Genomic DNA, 19,219 nt, shown 5'->3' on the forward strand with positions numbered 1-19,219 from the left:
AGATTAACAACAAATTTTCAGCATATGTCCTTTTGGGAAAAATGGTCCTCCTAAAAACGAATTGTAATTGATCCTAAAAACGGTCCTTGGGAGCGTTTTTAGGATCAATTACAATTCCACAATTTTCATTCTACCCCTTCCCCCCGGTTACTGAAATCTCTATTATTTTCGAATGTTCCAGCATTACTTAAGAAGAAAAAGTCGTATCGACACCAAATTTCAATATGCTTTTTGGCCCTCAGGAAACTTTTAAGACAACGTACAATTCCATAGTCCCCCTCTCCGGTCCACCCATAAGAAATCTGTATAAATTTGGAGGAGATTTGGGCATTACTCTAGAAGAAAAAGTCGAATAGACATTAAATCTTCAACGCACGTTTCATTGGTCCTTGTGGAGGTTTCGGGTTCATCTCTGATTTCATAACTTTCCTCTCGAGCCAACTCTGCCCTAAAAAACATGATTACTCTGAAACAGCAACTGCTCCTTTTTTCAAGAATTCCAGTTCCGATTTAGAGTATTCTTTTGGCTCTTTGTACCAAATATGCACTTCGCAGCTACTCGTCACGTGAACATTACTTGATGAGATTAAGATAAACATTGTTGGAGTACAGTATGAAAGTTTAACTTCTGGGATATGTTATTTGATAATTTAACGCGCCTGAAATGAAACTTTTTTTTTTTTTAGAGAGAGTTCGCGTATGTATTTTCTTCAGGTTCCATTTTCAGTTTGAACGTTGAAGACCAACATTTTCCAGCCAACTCTTATCTCTTGCTTTGTGAAATAGTTCTTGTATCGTAAGACCTCCTGTCCATTCTTTGATGTTATCAAGCCACTTTTTTCTTTGGCTTCACTTTGCTCTTTTGCTTTAATCTTCCTTTGCAGGTCATATTGTGGGACTCTTCTAATATTCCCAAGGTAGGCAGTCTTTCTCTTTGCAATTGTAGTTAGGGTGTTCTTGTGGTCTTTGCTCTTTTAAGAACCCGCTCATTGGTGATCCGATCTGTCCACGGAATTTTGAGCGTTCTTCTGAGCGTCCACGTCTCGAAGTCTTCCAACCCAATCAGTTTCCCCAGGTCTCACATCCATATATGAGAGTGCTCCATGTGTAGCATTTGGCCATTCGATATCTTTTCTGGAAATCCAGCTTTGTGTCACAGAGGAAGTTCTTAAGATTCTTAAATACCTCTTTGGCTATACCAGTTCTGCTTCTAATTTCTGTGCCTTGGTAATTATCATTTGTAAAGATCTTCCCTAGATATTTAAAGCAACTCACTTGTTCGATGGGGGAGTTGCCACAAAAAAAAAAAAAAAAAAAAAATATGATATTAGGGTCCCCTGTAAATGATTACATCTACCCATATATTTATTTGTCTGTGAACGCTCAAAATTCCGTGGACAGATCGGATCACCAATGAGCGGGTTCTTAAAAGAGAAAAGACCACAAGAACACTCCTAACTACAATTGCAAAGAGAAAGACTGCCTACCTTGGGCATATTATAAGAGTCCCACAATATGACCTGCAAAGGAATATTAAAGCAAAAAACCTTGTTCTCCGGTCGATTTGCCTGTTTGCTGGATGAAAAAAAAAACCAGTTTCTTGGGAAAAAACATTGCTATCTACTACCGAGACCGACTAACTCAGCCACAGAGTGAAAAAAGCCCACTAAAATTCCTCGCATCATCGACGGGATTCGAACCCGGGCCTTTTCCACCCGGTGTGGAGAGGACGGTGACACGGACGTGGAAGTTGCCACAGGGATATTCAGGGGATATTCATGTGTTGTGGCGGATCCCAGGGTTTCCCCCATAAGCCGCTATTGTACTTCTTGTGTTGAAGCTTATGCCAAAAGTTGCCGCAGCGTATTTTGATTCTAGGCGAGGTGTTTTTACTTATGACCATAGTTTTAGTCTTTTCGGCATTAATTATTAAGTCTATCTGTCGGTTGGCTGTTACCACTTTTTTGAGGAGTGTTTGTAGCTTTTCCTTTGAGGTTGAAATGAGGGCAGTATCGTCTGCGTATCGCAGGTTACTGATAACTGATCCATTAACAGCATTTCCTTCTTTAGAATCTTGTATTAGATCTATAATGGTTTCGACATAGAGATTGTACAGCATAGGAGACAACACACATCCTTGCCTCACTCCTTTCTGGATTTGTACACAGTCTGTGTTTTCTCGCGCCACAGTGATTGCCGCTTCTTGTTCAAGGTATAGTAACCGTTGTATCCTTGGGAATGATGTTCACATTGTTCAAGAGCTGGAAGAGGATATCATGTTTCAAGCAATCGAATGCTTTGTTAAAGTCAATGAAGCAGACAAATAGGTTCTGCTGGTGTTCAATTGCTCTTCCTGCCAGTATATTCTGAGCAAATATTGCTTCTCTTGTGGCAACCTCCATTTTAAAACCAATCTGGTCTTTTGCATTTGTCCTTAAAAAGCCGACCGGGCTAGCCGAGTGGGTAAAGTACCTGCCCGGCAACCCAAAGGTTGCGGGTTCGATTCCCGCCTCGGGCTTGGATCAAAGTACTGCAAAAACCTTGGGAGGTGCAATATGGCCACAGAAGCCGATGCGCCAACAACTACCAAATCAAAAAAAAAAAAAAAAAAAAAAAGTCCTTGAATCTTGCCATCAATTCTATGCAGAATCATCTTCAAGAGGACTTTTGTGGAGTGGCTTATGAGGCTTATTGTGCGGTGGTCAAAATATTTTGCTGCTCTTGCCTTTTTTGGTATGCGAATAAAGACGGATCTCAGAAAGTCAAGGGGTAGTGTCCCTCCATTTGAGGATATTATTGAAAGTATTGAGGAGCTGTTGTTTTCCTCTTGTTCCGAGGTATTTGAGCATTTCAGTTGGGATGTTATCAATGCCAGTTGCTTTGTTATTGTTCATTGACTTAATCGCTTGCTCCAGTTCTTCCATCAGAAAGTCTTGATGTTCACCTTCTGTTTGGGTGCTGTCATTTCCTAGTTGTCTGTCCTCCTGGCAGTATAGTTCCCTCAGATATTCTTGCCATCTATCCTTTTTCTATTGCTTGCCCACAATTTCTCTGGCACACAATAGCCCTAGATGCTGATGCGCCATAAAACTCTTAATAACCAACCAACCAACCACAATTTCTCTGTTGTTTTTATCCAGAATATGGCCTCTTGTGCGGTCTTTCCTGATGTTGCATAGTTCCTTCACTTCTTCGTGGACTAGATGCTCAATTTGCAGATATTCTTTATGCTCCTTTTGCAGATATCCAATCCTTTCACATCTCTTCTCCATCCATATGTTTTGTCTTCCTTATTTCCTTCTTAATCAAACTGTCATACATCTTATATTTTCTACATCTTTGTTCTTAGTTTCTCCTGCGCTCCATTAGATCCAGTGTCTCGCTTATCATCCAATGCTGTCTGGCTTTTCTTTAGGCGTGTCCAAAAATTGCATTTGTAGCATCTGTCATTATCTTCTTGAACAAGGTCTACTCAGATTCTGGATCTCTATCTAGTAGATTGAAATTACTGTGCTCCATTCGCTCCTCAGTTGTACTTGTGAAATGTCTCCCATATACAGGTTGGCTAAGTGTTTCTTTGACCCAGGCTTTCTTTAGTTCCTTACTCTTGATTGTCTTTAATTTTATAACCAGCCTCCCTATTAGTGGGCAGTGGTCTGAGCCGATATCAGCTCCAGGATAGGTTTTGACACTTTCAATTATATTTCAAAATCTTTGGTTGGTTATGATGTAGTCGATCTGATTTCGATTAATGTTTTGGTTGGGCGTCATTGGGGCCTTCCATGTGTATACAGTAATCTTCATGGTGGTAGCTTGAACTAGGTGTTCGTAATGACCATTTCATGCTCTTGACAAGAGTCAAGCAGTGCATCTCCCCTTTCATTTCTTGTTCCCAGTCCAAAAAGGCCAACAGTGTTGCCAACCCTGCCTGTTCCCACTTTCACGTTGAAAACTCCCATAACTACATTGATTCCTTTTCTTTTGACCTAGTTTGGATGTACTTGAGGTCTTCTAGGAAATCTTGGTATTCTTCATCAGTGTATGATGTCGTTTTGTGCATTAACCTGTATGATGTTAAGTGGCATTGGAAGAGTATTAAATTGGGCTGATGCCCATCCTGTCTGAAAAAGCCCAGTATTCATTTAGGAATCTGATCTTTTCATTCCTGATAAGAATTCCCACTCCTCTATGGTGTTCATTTCCGCCGGAGATATGAGTTTGTTGCCTTTCACTGTATTCGTTTCACTTTGTCCTGGCCATTGCACCTCCCCTAAACCCAGGATATCTATGTTCGTGTCATCAAGTTCTTTTGCGACATTTTCTAATTTCCCTGCTTGATACAAACTTCTAACGTTCCACGTCGCAATTTTAAGTGATTGATCTTTGTTGTTGAATTTAGTTCTGTAAGCATCTGGCTTATCGCTTGAGGAAATAAGCCGGGGGATTCTTCACACCCTCTAGCCATTTAAGGCCTGCCCAGGACTGAGGGCTATTTTTGTTGTTTGGCTGGTTATGCTATCTTCGTGGACTAGATGCTTCTTGGGATGATTAATGTGGTAGTTTCCCCTTGCTTTCAATATCGCAGTGCTGTATCCATAGGCTTATCTAAGCCTTCAGGTTTCCAGTCTTCAACCTATTGATGTTAATATTAACAATCTCAGGTTGGTAACAGTGAGTGCTGCTGCCCACCACTATGGTGTGTATCGGAGTGAGTTTTCCTTCTCCTACGTATAAAGTCCTTTATTGTCTTCACCATGTCCGTCTGTCTGCATGTAGCAACTGGACTCCCAGTGGTTCACAAGTTTTGATGAAATTTTACATCGGTCTTTTAGAAAGATTTATTTAGTCTCCCAAAATTTCATGGGACTAATAGAAATTTAGCAATTTATTCAGAAAATTGGAATCTCCCAAATTTCATTAAATTGGGATCAATTGAAATTGAGAATTTTTTTTTTTTCCCAGTAAATTTCAAGTCAGCTTTTGGATGGAAGTTTTTTCCACCTTTTAAAACTTTATTTTAATGAAGAAGCAGTTGCATTACTGCGAAATCATAAAGTTAGGGAAATTACAAGGTGCCAGGTGGGAAACCTTTTACAAAAACATTAGAAAATGGCTGCGTATCAGTAGATGTTTACAAGTCAGAATATAAGGAGATATTAGAGAATATCAGGAATCTATCCGTTCCTGACGACTACTCGTTCAATCTTAGAGTCCTCTTCCGGATACTTTACAAATGCATCATCACTAACTTGTTTCGTGCTGATTAGAAAATCGGAAAAAAATTTTCCAACGTCCAGTTTTTGTGAAATTTCTAGCAAGTAAAAGTTTCATTTCTAGCTTCATAAAAGCACAGAATTACAAAATTAAATTTTGTTCTTCAAAACAATAAAAAAAATAATAATAAAATAATAATAAATAAATAAAATAATAAAAATTAAAAATAATGTAAATCCTGTAAATGTTTGGAAAATAATATATTTTTTCCTTTGCTTATTATTTTTGCGGATTTGGAAAAGACCTGTTTGGAAGGAAGTGACGTTGTAATAGAGAGGTGAAAGTTTTGTGCATACAGTACTACTGTATTTTAACTCTATATTAGTCATCGTAAAAAAATTTTTTTTTTTTTTTTTAATATGTGTCTTCCTAATTATGTAGTTTAGTTAATGTTTTTCTTCTCATGGAAAGGCATCTGGTGCTGCTTGTGGTGTGAATTTAATTAAAGATATATATAAAAGATAAAATAAATAAATGGTTTATGTTTGATATGGGTACACGTTTGCGCCTATTCTTTAATATTCGTACACATTGCATTTTGGACTGCAACTTATGATGTGCGCATACGAAATAAATAAATAAATAATTATATATCCGTATTAGTTTAACTTCAGGTTTTTTTTTAGCTTACCTCTCTTTCAATTTCTTCTCGGACTCCTGCATACTATCAATAATGTGATGGGCCTTTTTCAGTTCTGATCTCAAAAAATTTACTTCCGTACGGAGGTTTTTGACTTCTCCTAGTTCTGTTGAAGAAGATGATGGCGCTGTTCGAGAACTATTTAGCGATATGTTTGGACTGGTGGATTTGGTTGAACTGCGGGATCCTACGAAGGAAATATTTTCGGTGGTTATTAAAGCATGTTTACATAACTTTACTTTCATATGGATTAAATGGAATTCATGCAAAACTGGTCCTTGAGATTTTTTCTAAAATTAAAGTAACTTTGTGATTTCCCGATTGCTGTTGGAGCTTCGTGGGGCAAGTTCAGCCCACTCGTATATAGGGTGCTTCCCTCTTCTCGAATCAAAAAATATTAAGAACTGGAACGTTTCCAGATTAATACTAAAACGTGAAGTTATTAATCAAAATGGAGTTCCACTGAGTTCTCACCCATTTCAAGCACTGATATTATCCGAAAGTTATGAGAAAGAATTTAAAAACAAAGAATCGTTTAACTTACCTGATTTGGCATCATATCCCGTTCAAAGTAATTCTGCCTTCAGTGGTAGAATGTCTGAAATTCTTTCCTTTTTTTTTTTTTTTTTTTTTTGCTGTTGTTATACTGTAAAGTATTGTAAGATATAAAATCTTACAAGGTAATTGTATATAAAGATAACAGATTGTCGTTCCCAAAATGAGAAAAATTTAATAAGAAAGGATAAGTCAGGAATAGTTATATTGTAAAATAAAATATAACAAATCAAATAAATTGAATAAGTGGATCGTTAAAAATATGGGGGGAGATTAAATTAAGGAGAGGGCTAATCGAAGGGGGAGAGTCGTGGGAATTACTGTGCGAAAATTTCTACCAACAGATGGAATAAACACTCAGCTACAAGTACCGTAAACAAATCTAAAGGTCTAAAACGGGTAGCAGAGCCTTCAGTAAATAGGCGAGAAAAAGGATCGCTGGAGAACAATAGAAAGGTGAGCCGAATTAGTCGGAGCATCCCTTTGATCAGAGACTCCGGGAGACAAACAGGAAGTGAGTACACGACTAATACCGTGTCCAAAACAATAGGGCTAGCGTCTGGTAGTCTGCAATAGCTTGTTCTGCAGAAATATAGGGTAGGTGCGACAGTAGTAACACGTGTCTGTGGGAATGTCGGCCGACTTCAAAAGAGAACAGATGGCCTGGGAAAGGAATATTGGTATTAAAATGGGAGGTTGAATCTAGCGGGGATGGAGACAGCATGGGAAACCCACACTAGCGAATAGTCGGGATGTAAATTTAAATATTGAAGTACGAGTAGTTAAATTTCTGAGCGAAGGTGGGCCAACAAAAAAGGGCGTTACACAAATTCGGAGAACAAAAAGAGAGAGCGCGTAGCCAAGAACACACAGGTCAGCCAGTTGAGAAAGTTCTGACAAAGTTAAGGTGAAGTAGTAAGTTGTGTAGGGTTAGATAAGTCCTGTCCTGTCAGCCAGTTGAGAACGTACTGACAGAGTTAAGATGGAGTAGTGAAGGGTTAGATAAGTTTAAGTACAGTCAGTAAGTTAAGAAAAGTTAGATGAGTTTCATGATTAAAGAGAGCAGTCGGGTAGTTGGTCATATGGTTGGTGATAGAGAAAATATAGTGGAGAGAAATAAGCCTAGTTCGTCATCGGAAGGTAGTGAAAGTGGCCCGTATGTAAACAAGTGAAGTGTAAGAAGAAATAAGCCTAGTCCGTAATCGGAAGGTAGTGAAAGTGGCCCGTATGTAAACGAGTGAAGTGTAAGGAGAATAAGCCTAGTCCGAAATCGGAAGTAGTGAAAGTGGCCAGTGTGAAAATAAGTGTTGTGTAAGGAGAGAAATAACCCTAGTCAGTCATTTGAAGGCAGTGATAAAGGCCAATGCGCAGATAAGTGAGCTGAGAAGGTAAAGTTGTGGTCCCGAGCCCTCCAGAATAGCTGAACCGAAGGCTAAGTAGCAGTATCGAAGACCAGCCCATAAATTCCTAAGAGACTCAGTGATGCCCTATCCAGACGTAGACTACAGCCCATTGAGAAACGAAAGGCCGTAACAAGAGATCCTGTTCAGTATTAGAAGTAAGTTTCTAATTAACATGTATATTCACTTGTAAATTATAGGACTCTAAAGAAGGGTTAGAAATCATAAGAGGGACATTATAACATATAAAATAAGAGATATGTACTTTAAAAAAATGTGTAATTAAGATAAGGTTCCCTAGATAAAGGTAAAGAGAGAGAGAGATTCATAGATGTAGAAAATTTTATTGAGTAACGTAAGGTAAGGTAACATTTTTGGAAGTGGAACAATTCAGAGAGATTATAGAAAGAATGTTATATATATATATGTGTGTGTGATACACTGAACTGTCATAAGCTGACAAGTCAGAAGTAAGGTTGTTAGCATAACTTAAGGATTGAGATAAATATTTGATTTAAGAGATGAATGCTAATGTATTAGAAAAGATAAATAATCTAATTAGAAAGAGATTACCCTTAATGTTGCAAACAGAGAAATCTTATTGTTAAAAAGGGAAGATTGGAATGTGAGAGACAAGCCTGATCTATTAGAATAAAAAGTGATTTACTTAGAGAATGTGTTACTAAGTAATGTATAAAAAGAGTGGCATAAGAAAGATGTTGTTAGCCTTGTGATATAATGGAAGAAGTTGTACAAGAATATAACTAAACTTAACCAATCATTTTATGCTTGTACAGTAATAGAACAATACTAATTATATGTACTGGATCATTGAACTATTTCATTTATGTAAATATATGTAATAAAATTTTGTTATATTTTAAACGAAGTCTTTGTTTAGTTATTTTGAACATACAGCTAAACCCAATGGAGGAACATAATAATATAGAAACCCCTTAGAACCTGAAAGCTCCTGAAATTCGAGCCAGATTGCAAAGTGGGGAATTGCAAAGTACCTTTATTAGGCCATAATATATATATAAGGAAATAAAGTCGCCAAGAAAACCTCCCCCCCCCAGTATCTTTTGTGATTTTTGCTGAATCTCGTTTCTTTGAGCTCTAATTTTATCTTTCTTAAGAAGTCGCAGAGAACAAGATCCGTGGAATGGTGGGAGCTGACGACAGGTATTTGGTTTTTAGTCAGAAGATATGCCCCATATGTCAGAAAGTCGAGTGGAGCACTGATTGAATGTTTATGTTCTGGAGAAGCCGTTTTTAAAACTTAGGTTTTTCTGAAGTTTTGCCAAGCTTGATATCAAGAGTTTGAGTCAAATCTTACCAAAACCTTACACAAACTCTGTTATTTTCAATCATTCATTTAAAAAAAATCGCAGAGCACATTTTGCCACGGTTTATCTAAACAGCTTCACTGTGACTAACTCACACAAAAGGGCCTAAAACGATGTATAACAAGCATGTATAATTGTCAGCATCTTTTTTTACTTGATTATTCTCATAACTTTTGAATAGCATTTCTTACGTTGCAACAAGACATAAGTAACCATAAAATAACCATAAAATAACCATAGGTTGACATGCAGTTGTCTTTGCAGATTTGGAAGCGATGTTAATGCTTGATTTTTGGTATTTTAGGATGCAAAATGAGATGTTCATATAATGCAATCATACCATTGGTGATGGTGAATAACAGTGAACAGGTGTTTTTTTTTTTTTTTTGTGGTTTGATAGGTTATCCTATATTTTAAAATTTATATAACTTCCTATATTTTAATCAATTTTGATGAAAAACACAGAATATTACTCACTATTCATACATAGAAGTATTCATAGTTGAGATTTTCAATTACAACCATTCCTATGCACTTCACACCTCCATAGACATGATGCCTCCTATGTCATCACGTTTCCTTAGAAAAATTGGAATCTTATCGACTGCTGTTCGTAACATGAGTTCAGGAGCATTATTAGAAACATGCTTAATTCTTTGCTTCAGTTGACAACTTCTATATAGCCTAACCTCACAAAACGAAGTCAGAAGTATATATATGGGGAGGTGAGTTTTTTGGGTGCAATCATACCATTCATGAATACCAAGTTTCCCAATTCATCTTCCTGGAAATTTATCATGCTGCCATCTCCCAACATTTGAAAAAAATTAGGCCGTGCTTCGTCTTCCATGAAATGAAAATTATCGACGTAAATATTATTTACATTATTATTGGCAGAGGCAATTTTTCTGATATTTCTAGGTATCTTTCAGCATTTGTTGAAACGGTAACAGGCCTAATAATGATTGAATGTCATACCACACCAAACCTTTAGCTTCATGTGACTGAGATTTTTTCCTTGTTATCTCGGACCAGTAGCAACAAAGGCCATTTATGAATCCACCAACGTGGATTGTAGCCTACTTAGTTGTAACATGTTATCGAATAACTGTAACCAATAAGCATACTGTCTGTATATGCCTGACTTTTTTTTTTTTTTTTTTGGTAAAACCTGCTGAACACAATAGTCGTGATTATCCCTTTTACCTTTTAGAGTGGTTTATTTCAGAATTTCAAAATGAACGTCTAGTTGGTTCTAGTAGGTCTAATTCGATATATAACTTTCTTCATAGGTTGTGATATTTCTTTTTGCAAAAAATAGTAAAATTACGTGTAGTGTTGTATTATTTAGTTTCTTATAGCAGAGGGTGTCTTTATAGTAGAAACTCGCCGGCATATGGAAATAGTCGATATTCTTCTTGACAGATTTGTTGTGTACAAGAGAAATATGTGTCGGACATTCGGATATTAGTTTTTTTTTTTTTTTTTTTTTAATGAAATTGATATTGAATATTAATGGCAATTGACGCGATAGATATCGATTCCTGAAAAGTTCAGACAGACTTATTATTGAAAACATTATTCAGCATATAGTACAAAAAAAGTAGTTTGTTCTATGGGCAGCAAATCCCGCCAACTAGCTGTCCATCTGGTCAGCAGTTCCAAATTAAGGAAAGCAAAACCGAAACTTCCGGGATGCGTTTAGTTCTTTGGGCAACATTCAACCAATCGTTAATTACTAATAACTAAACCGAAATGCATACGGGTATGAAACACATTGCAATATAAAATACCGGTAAACTTTTAACTGAAATAAATAAAATGTATAGCATATAATTCAGCCATATAATGTTATTTGTTTATGTTAAATATAAAGAAAACAATTTGAAAAGAAACATTTAATACCATTGGATACTGTGTCCGTCTTGACTTTTCGACCACTTCTATAGCTGAATTTGTCTTCTATAGACCGGTTATCCGGAGAACTGCCATCACTTCGGGTTCTTTGACTGGTCACTCGAACTATACAGAATTAGATGCGATATTAGATTTAGTTAAAAAAAAAAAAAAATTACAATTTTCCGGAAGAAAGATTTTATCATAAGATTCCCAAACAATTTTGGTGAAATTAACTGTTTTTCTGATGTGTCTTCTCAGCTGAATGTAATATGAATTGTATTACATTTATTATGAATTACGGTATATTTGATTCCGGTATAAAAATATCGTTTTGTTTAATTGTGTAATAAATAAATACTATATATATATATACCAATTAATCCAAAAATTAAATATAGAGATAAAAATTACTAAAAATATATATTAAAAATAAATAAGAAAAAATAGTAAAAAAGCTAACAATAGTGGCAGCAGAAAAGCACAATCCACTACATGTTGCTTATAATAAGCCAAATTAAAATAGGATATTTGCCAGTAGCATGGCAAACCAGTACAGTGAAAATGAACTGAACCAAATAAAATAACAATAACAGAAAAATATAAGGAAGGGGTAAAGAAGGAAAGGGTAATGTTGAAGCAACATTCCTAAAATAATTTAGAAAATTAAGCCAATTGAAAGAAATTTAGCGGCGCCCCTAGTAGGCACACCTGTTTCCGAATTATGTGAAATCTCACTAAGGTGGAAACGTGGACTAACAACATATACGTGACCAAATAAACTGAAAATGATAATTAATAAAATAGACTGGCCATTATGCCCCATCTCGACAGAGGACCACGAGGCCAATTTCGAACGCTAAACAAATCTATGCAACAACGGAATGATACTAAGATCAAACCGCCGATGCAATAGATTTGCATAGCGGTGGTCCTTATGCAGCGAAAAATAATAAAGCAGAAAGCCTAGTACTCGCATGGCCAAACCACACCACTGACAAAACAATAGTTGAACTGAAAATATATAGAAACAAATTAGGCTATGGATGGCGGTACGAACGCAGCGTTACGCTTCCCCCATGTAAATACTGTATATTCCAATTAATCCAATTTGTAATATATATTTTTATATATTTACATGGGGATAAATTGGGTTCTGTTGTTGTGGTTTAGCTTTTGGCCGCAGGACCACTAATGGGACCCCACGTTGTCCGTACACACCGCTAGGAGGTAGGCCAGGCTACCCATTATTCTCTGACAGGTACTGTCACCTAATTTCCTGAGCATTCAGTGACCACGAGGTCAGGGAATCAGAGCATTTCGAACGCTAAACAAATCCATGCAACGACGGAATGATACTAAAATCAAATATAGATTTGCATAGCAGTGGTCCTTATGCAGCGAAAAATAATAAGACAGGATGCCTAGTACTCGCATGAAAAAACAATAGTTGAACTAAAAATATATAGAAACAAATTAGACTATAGATGGCAGTACAGACGCAGCGTTAGCAGCGTCTGTACTGCCATCAATAGTCTAATACTTTTTATCCCTCTATTTAATTTTTGGATTATATATATACTTTTCATATACAACACACACATAATACTTCTCGTATACAACACTCAATACTTTTGTTTGCCTTTTACAGAGTAATGTATACTTCACAAGAGTACTTATGGCACAGTTGTGGGAAACCACCGGTGGCGCCCTTTCCCCATACACTATGGTCTTGGTCTTCTGTCGATATGGGGCATAATGGTCAGTCCTTTATTTTATTAATTATTATTTTTAGTTAATTTGGTCACGTATTGTTGGTAGTCCACGCTTCCACTTTAGTGAGATTTCACATAATTCGGAAACGGGTACCATTCTGGGGGCGCCACTAAATTTCTTTTGAATTGGGTTGTATTTTCTAAATTATATTAGGAACATTGATTTGATTCAACAGTACCCTCCTCTTTATTTCACTTTTTACTTTTATTTATTGTTATTTTATTGGTTAAGTTCATTTTCACTCTATTGGCTTGCCATGCTACTGGCATATATTTTATTTAAGTTTATATATATACATACTTACATTGTGTAGATATGCACTCATGAGCCAAAACATTATGGCCACCCCTGTCTCTATGAGTGGACTCGTGCCACAGCACCTAGTAGTAATGTCACCGACCGGCGATTCATATATAATGACGCCACGGTAGTGCCTGTCAGTTCGTCAGTACGAAGCCCTTGCAATGGAGAAAGGGAAGGTTTTGACGGAGTTTCAACGGAGAATGATTTGCATCGCTAGGAAGGCGGGACCAGCAACCCAGCAAACGCAGGCTTAGTTGGCTGTTCGATGGCGGTCGTAGTGAAAAGTATTGCGGAAAGGGTTCAAAGAGAGACCTTCAACCACCTAACCTGCTGGGACACGGAGAGCGTCACCGGTGAACTTCAGCGAACTTCATTTGGCATGTGCTGTACGGGACAACAGACTGCACTCGCTCTCTCAATAAACTGCAGGCTACAAACAGGGCACTCAGAGAAATGTTTCTGAGCACACCATCCAGCGGACGCTCTTGAGAATGTGCCTACTGGATAGTTGACCTGTTCATGTGTCCAGGTTGACTAACCGTCACCTCCACCTGCAGTGGGCACAGGGGCACCGTTCTTAGTCATTGGGCGATTGGATAGAGTTGCTTAGTGTGATGAATCATGGTTCCAGTTCCATCATGCCGATGGACGGGTGCTTATTCGACGGCAAGCACGCGAACAGATGCAACCAGTCTGCACGGTTGGTAAAAACAGGCTTGCGGCAGTTCTATCATGGTTTGGGGGATGTTTTCATGGACATCATCACCGTCAGATTCTACCTCGTCATTGTTGCAGAACAGCTTTGTCCTATGTGGTGACCGTGTATCCGGATGGCATTGGCGCCTCTTTCAACAAGATAACGCCCCATGTCAGAAGGCCCGCATTGTGCAGGAGTGGTTTGAGGATCATATCCAAGGATTTCGTGTGCTCCCCTGGTCACCATCACCGACATTAGTCCCATGTGGGATGCGGTGGAACGCATTATTCAACAGTCCATGTGAGGACCTTGCTCCGTTACCGAACTCCTGGAAGTCCTGTCCAGCTGGTCCAGGATACAAAAGGACACCTTCCGCAAGGTAATTTAATTTAATTTACATTCATAAATTAAATTAATAGGTGAACAGAGTGGGTAAACCCTACGAGATGCATATACAACAAAAGCCAGTACAAATATATGTATATAGAAAAGCAATGAAGAGATTGGGGAGGGGACTAAAATAATAGTAAGGACGTTGCAGAAGGAAAATGTACCTTGAAAGTTAGAAGACATAAAAAAGGGGCTAAAACGGCTAATTTACAAGCCAATTATGAAAACAATTTAGACTGGCGCCCAGCCTAAATTTTTTTCGTAACTGATTTGTTATTGAAAAAGGCTGTTTCAGCATGGGTAATGCCTCTCAATCATTTCTACCACCCAGATAGTATGCATGCATCGTTTTATTATATCTCATATTGTGAATACCTTCACAACGAGTTGCCTAGTATTGCGCTACTTCGAATAAGTAACGCTTCTCAGGTAAAGAAGACTATTTTACCACCCAGACTGCACCGTTTCGAAGCTGGCTGGCTTCATCATCGGCGGGTGGACAGGTACCCTGTTGCAATATTGACAACCCAGTTATGAAGTATAACTCCACAATATGAGAGATGCTGATGGTGTGTAACTTGTCAGGTGGGTTTATTATTTTTATTAGCTGTCCTTCGTAAATTTCGATATTGAAGAAACGTTAAGCGCTTCATTCCAAGGATATACTTCAGACACGATGTGATATCTCTTAAAACGCAGCATATGCTCACACCATTCCTGGACATCAAAAGCTATGGGGGTGCAAGTATGACTTGTGGACCACACACGTTTGTCTCTGGACAGCCGATCGTTCATGAAGTTGTCAATAGCTGATTGTTTGCTATTCTGGAAATCCATCCTTGCTTTGGAGAATTTGGCGTAAGAATCTTCTGAAGGCGACTTCTTGTAGGAGGCGTGGACTGCCTCTTTTTCCTTGAAGGCTTTAGTCAGGAGGTCATTCCACCATGGCATTTATACAATATCACCAACCAAGACATCCTCAATACTCCTCATGGGTTCTCTTGACAAAAGAAGGCCACCACAAATCAAAATAGAAGGAACCACGATTAAACTAACTACAGAAATAAAATAAATAAAATACCTCGGAATCGTATTGGATAAAAACTTATCCTTTACCCCACATCTCATCTATCTCCAGAGAAAGATCAGGAACTACTCAGCCCTCATAGCAAGAGTCACACGAAAAGATTGGGGACTACGGAAACGGACCCAGTCTCTCTTTTACAAGGCTTTTTTCATCCCTGCCGTCTCATACGCTGCAGGGATTTGGTAAAACAAAGCAACCATGGCTGTGAACAAAAGGAAATTAGAATCAGTACAGCGTAGCATCTTGCTCACCATCCCAAGAGCATGCTGCACTGTCAGCTCTCATGCGCTGCAGGCCCTGGCAGGATCACTCATCCTGGACCTGGAAATTGTCCGCTGCGGCATGCTCTTTCAACTGTCCAGAGGTAAAAGTGTATACTGCATCGGCTTCACTACCGATCCAGCCAACAACAGCAACATAGAGAAAAAACGTCTTACCAACCATCTCCGGCAAACCTGGCAGTCCGATGGGCAGAATCAACTTTCTATAAGTTTGATAAGATATGATATAAGTTTATCAAGTGGAAATCTGCTGTACACCAATGGAAACAGTGAAAGGAGTGAAGGTGCAGTTGGGTTTCTGGTCCATAAAGATTTTAAAAACAACATTTTGGAATTCAAAAGTACATCACCAAGGGTGTCAAGACTAATACTCAAGATTTCTAAGAGGTACAAGCTAAAGATTATAATGATTTATGCACCAACATCGAGCCATGATGATGAAGAGGTTGAAGAAATGTACACCGAAATTGAGAGTCTTCTAGATGAGCAGAAAACCCACTACACTATTATTATGGGGGACTTCAATGCTAAAGTTGGAAAAAGGCAAAACAGCGCAGAAAGAGGAACTATAGGAAATTTTGGAATTGGTGAAAGAAATAAAAGAGGTGAAAGACTTGTGGAATTTGCAGAATCTCAAGGACTGTCAGTAATGAACACTTTTTTCAAGAAAAGGGTGAACAGAAAGTGGACATGGAAGAGTCCAAATGGATTAACAACTAATGAAATCGACTTCATCCTTACTAACAGAAGATATATTGTGAATGATGTTACCGTCCTGAATAAGGTAAATGTTGGAAGTGATCACAGAATGGTAAGATGTACACTTGATATAGATGTAGGAAAGGAAAGGAAAAAACTGACTCGAGTAAATAATACAAAGGTCTTTGAGATAACAGAGGAGGAGAAAAAGCAGTATGTACTGGAACTTAAGAACACGTTTGAGCTTCTGCAGACTGCTCAGGACCAAGATATCGACGAGGAATTTTACAACTTTCTGAAAGTCATAAAGCCCAAGAAACCTATAGGGAAAAAGAAATCCAAAGAAGAAAATATTAGTCAAGAAACACTTGTCATGATGAACCGAAGACAACAAATGAAGAGCAAGAAAAACACTGACAGGGAGAAAATTGAGTATACTGAGTTATGCAAAGCCATTAGAAAGAGACTCAGAGAGGACCTAAGAAGATTTAACACAAGAAAAGTAGAACAAGCATTAAGGGAAAACAAAGGATTTAAATCAGCAGCCACGAGCACTAATACAGAAAGACAAATGATACTGAAACTGAAAAATAGCGATGGTGTACTTATAAACAGCAGAGAAGGCATAATTCAAATAGCAGAAGACTACTATAGAGAATTATACAAGGAGCCAGGGAATGATGTCAGCAGTGGGGAAGATGGATTGCAAAGTAGCAACACATACGACATACCTGATATTCTTTCTGATGAGGTAGAACATGCATTGAAGAAAATGAAGAATCAGAAAGCCCCGGGGGAAGATGAAGTTACTGTAGAGTTGTTAAAATTGGGAGGAAGAGACATAACACAAAAACTGGCAAGGCTCTTCACAAAGTTCATTAGAAAAGGTGTGATGCCTAAGCAGTGGAATAATGCAATCATAGTTTTGCTGCATAAGAAAGGAGATAAATCAGAAATTGGAAATTATAGACCAATTAGCTTGTTATCCCAGATCTACAAGTTGTTCACAAGGGTCATTACTAACAGATTAAAAAGAATACTTGATGAGAATCAACCGAAAGAGCAAGCTGGCTTTAGGACAGGATTCTCAACTACGGATCACCTTCACGTAATATCACAGCTAATGGAGAAAGCAAATGAATATAAAACACCATTATGCCTGGCATTTGTGGATTATGAAAAGGCATTTGACTCCATGCAGCATAAGGCAATGTTTCGGGCACTGGAAAGACAAGGCATAGATACCCCAAATATTATGATTTTGAAGAAAATATATGAGAGTGCTACCTCCTCTATCAGACTAGACAAAGACAGTAGGAAATTTAAAATCGAGAAAGGAGTTCGACAAGGAGACAATATCTCCGAAGCTGTTTACTGCTGCCCTTGAAGCTTTCAGAAGATTAGACTGGTTGCAGAAAGGAGTCAATGTGAACGGAGAGTACCTAAACCATTTACGATTTGCAGATGACATTGTGGTCATAAGCCACGATCCCAAAGAATTAGAGAAAAATCTTAATCAGTTATGCACAGTTAGTAAAGATTTTGGACTAAAGATGAATATGGCTAAAACAAAAGTAATGATGAACAAGTATGCCACAGAAAGTGAAATAATGATTGAAGGAGCAGTAATTGAAAAGGTGGCGTCAAGTTATTAGCTGTAATAATGATAAATGGCTGGAAGTCAAGAGAAGAATAAATTTAGGATGGATAGCATCCAGGAAATATAGTCACATACTGAAGAGCAATATACCAGTTTGTCTGAAACGTAAAATAATGAACCAATGTATACTCCCCACAATGACTTATGGAAGTGAAACTTGGGTACTCACAAAAAGAATGGAAGAGAAGCTGAGAACTACACAGCGAAGAATGGAACGAATTATTTTGGGAATCGGACTGTTAGATAAGAAGAGAAACACATGGATTAGGCAGCAAACTCAAGTAAAGGACATTCTTATCAAAACTAAAGAACTAAAATGGTCTTGGGCAGGACACATAGCTCGAAGACATGATGACAGATGGACTAAGAAAATAACAGAATGGTACCCAAGAGGAGCTAGAAGAAAACCTGGAAGACAAAGGCGGAGATGGATAGATGAAATTCGTGAGTTTTTGGGTAGTAAATGGATGGCCAGTGCTCAAAACAGAAGGAACTGGAAAGTTGCTGGAGAGGCCTTCATCCTGCAGAGGATTGAAAATGGCTGATGATGATGATGAACCCGGAAATTTATCCCGGACGTTACCCAAGTCTACCCCCACCAGCCGGCCTGGTTCTCACCGGGCTCTACACCACCTTCCTTCTAACGGGACATGGTTCCTTTAATGCCAAACTTTCGACCTTCGGAATAAAAGAAGCACCACTATGCCACTGCGGTGAAAATCAGACATGGACACATCTGATGCATGAATTCCCCCTCTTTGATGATATAATATGTCACTTTATAACAAAAATATGTTTCAACCCGAAGGATCGGGAACACCTTGTACTGTGGGAGGAGGAGTACTATAGAGCCCTCTCGAAATTTGCGCACGAACTGTTCAGCAGACGACGAGCATTACCACAACTTCCCTAAACTCGACACTGGAACTGTGACAACTGAAACGGACAACAATGACTAGGACTTTACTAGATGAGATCTATATCCCTTTAGTGACACCATCCCACACTGATATCCTGATTATTGGAACAGCAGTGGACGGGATCCTATCCCAACACTGACCGACTAATGGACTGTACACTGTCACGGACCTGATGAAGCCACAGCTTTGCTGCATACACGCCATGTTAGTGATCTGAGCCGGCTCCCTTGTTCGGCCCTTTCTTCTCCCTTACCCCGGCGGGGGAGGCGACGGCTTTCCTGTCTCCTCCCCT

General features: G+C 38.3%; 1 protein-coding gene across 1 annotated transcript in view; it reads right to left on the bottom strand.

Moving 5' to 3' along the window:
* LOC150085644 (uncharacterized) overlaps positions 1-19,219 on the bottom strand; it is a 156,305-nt gene that overhangs the window by 67,820 nt on the left and 69,266 nt on the right. The window contains exons 4-6 of the mRNA XM_090374632.1: positions 11,826-11,896; positions 11,124-11,240; positions 5,906-6,101 (exon numbers count right to left, since the gene is read on the bottom strand). Coding sequence (XP_090230758.1) covers positions 5,906-6,101; positions 11,124-11,240; positions 11,826-11,896 — 384 coding nt within the window. The remainder of the gene's footprint in view (positions 1-5,905; positions 6,102-11,123; positions 11,241-11,825; positions 11,897-19,219) is intronic.

The sequence above is a fragment of the Mastigoproctus giganteus genome, chromosome 5, assembly GCF_048544385.1.
Source record: "Mastigoproctus giganteus isolate SK-2022 chromosome 5, ASM4854438v1, whole genome shotgun sequence".
Lineage (NCBI taxonomy): Eukaryota > Metazoa > Arthropoda > Arachnida > Uropygi > Thelyphonidae > Mastigoproctus > Mastigoproctus giganteus.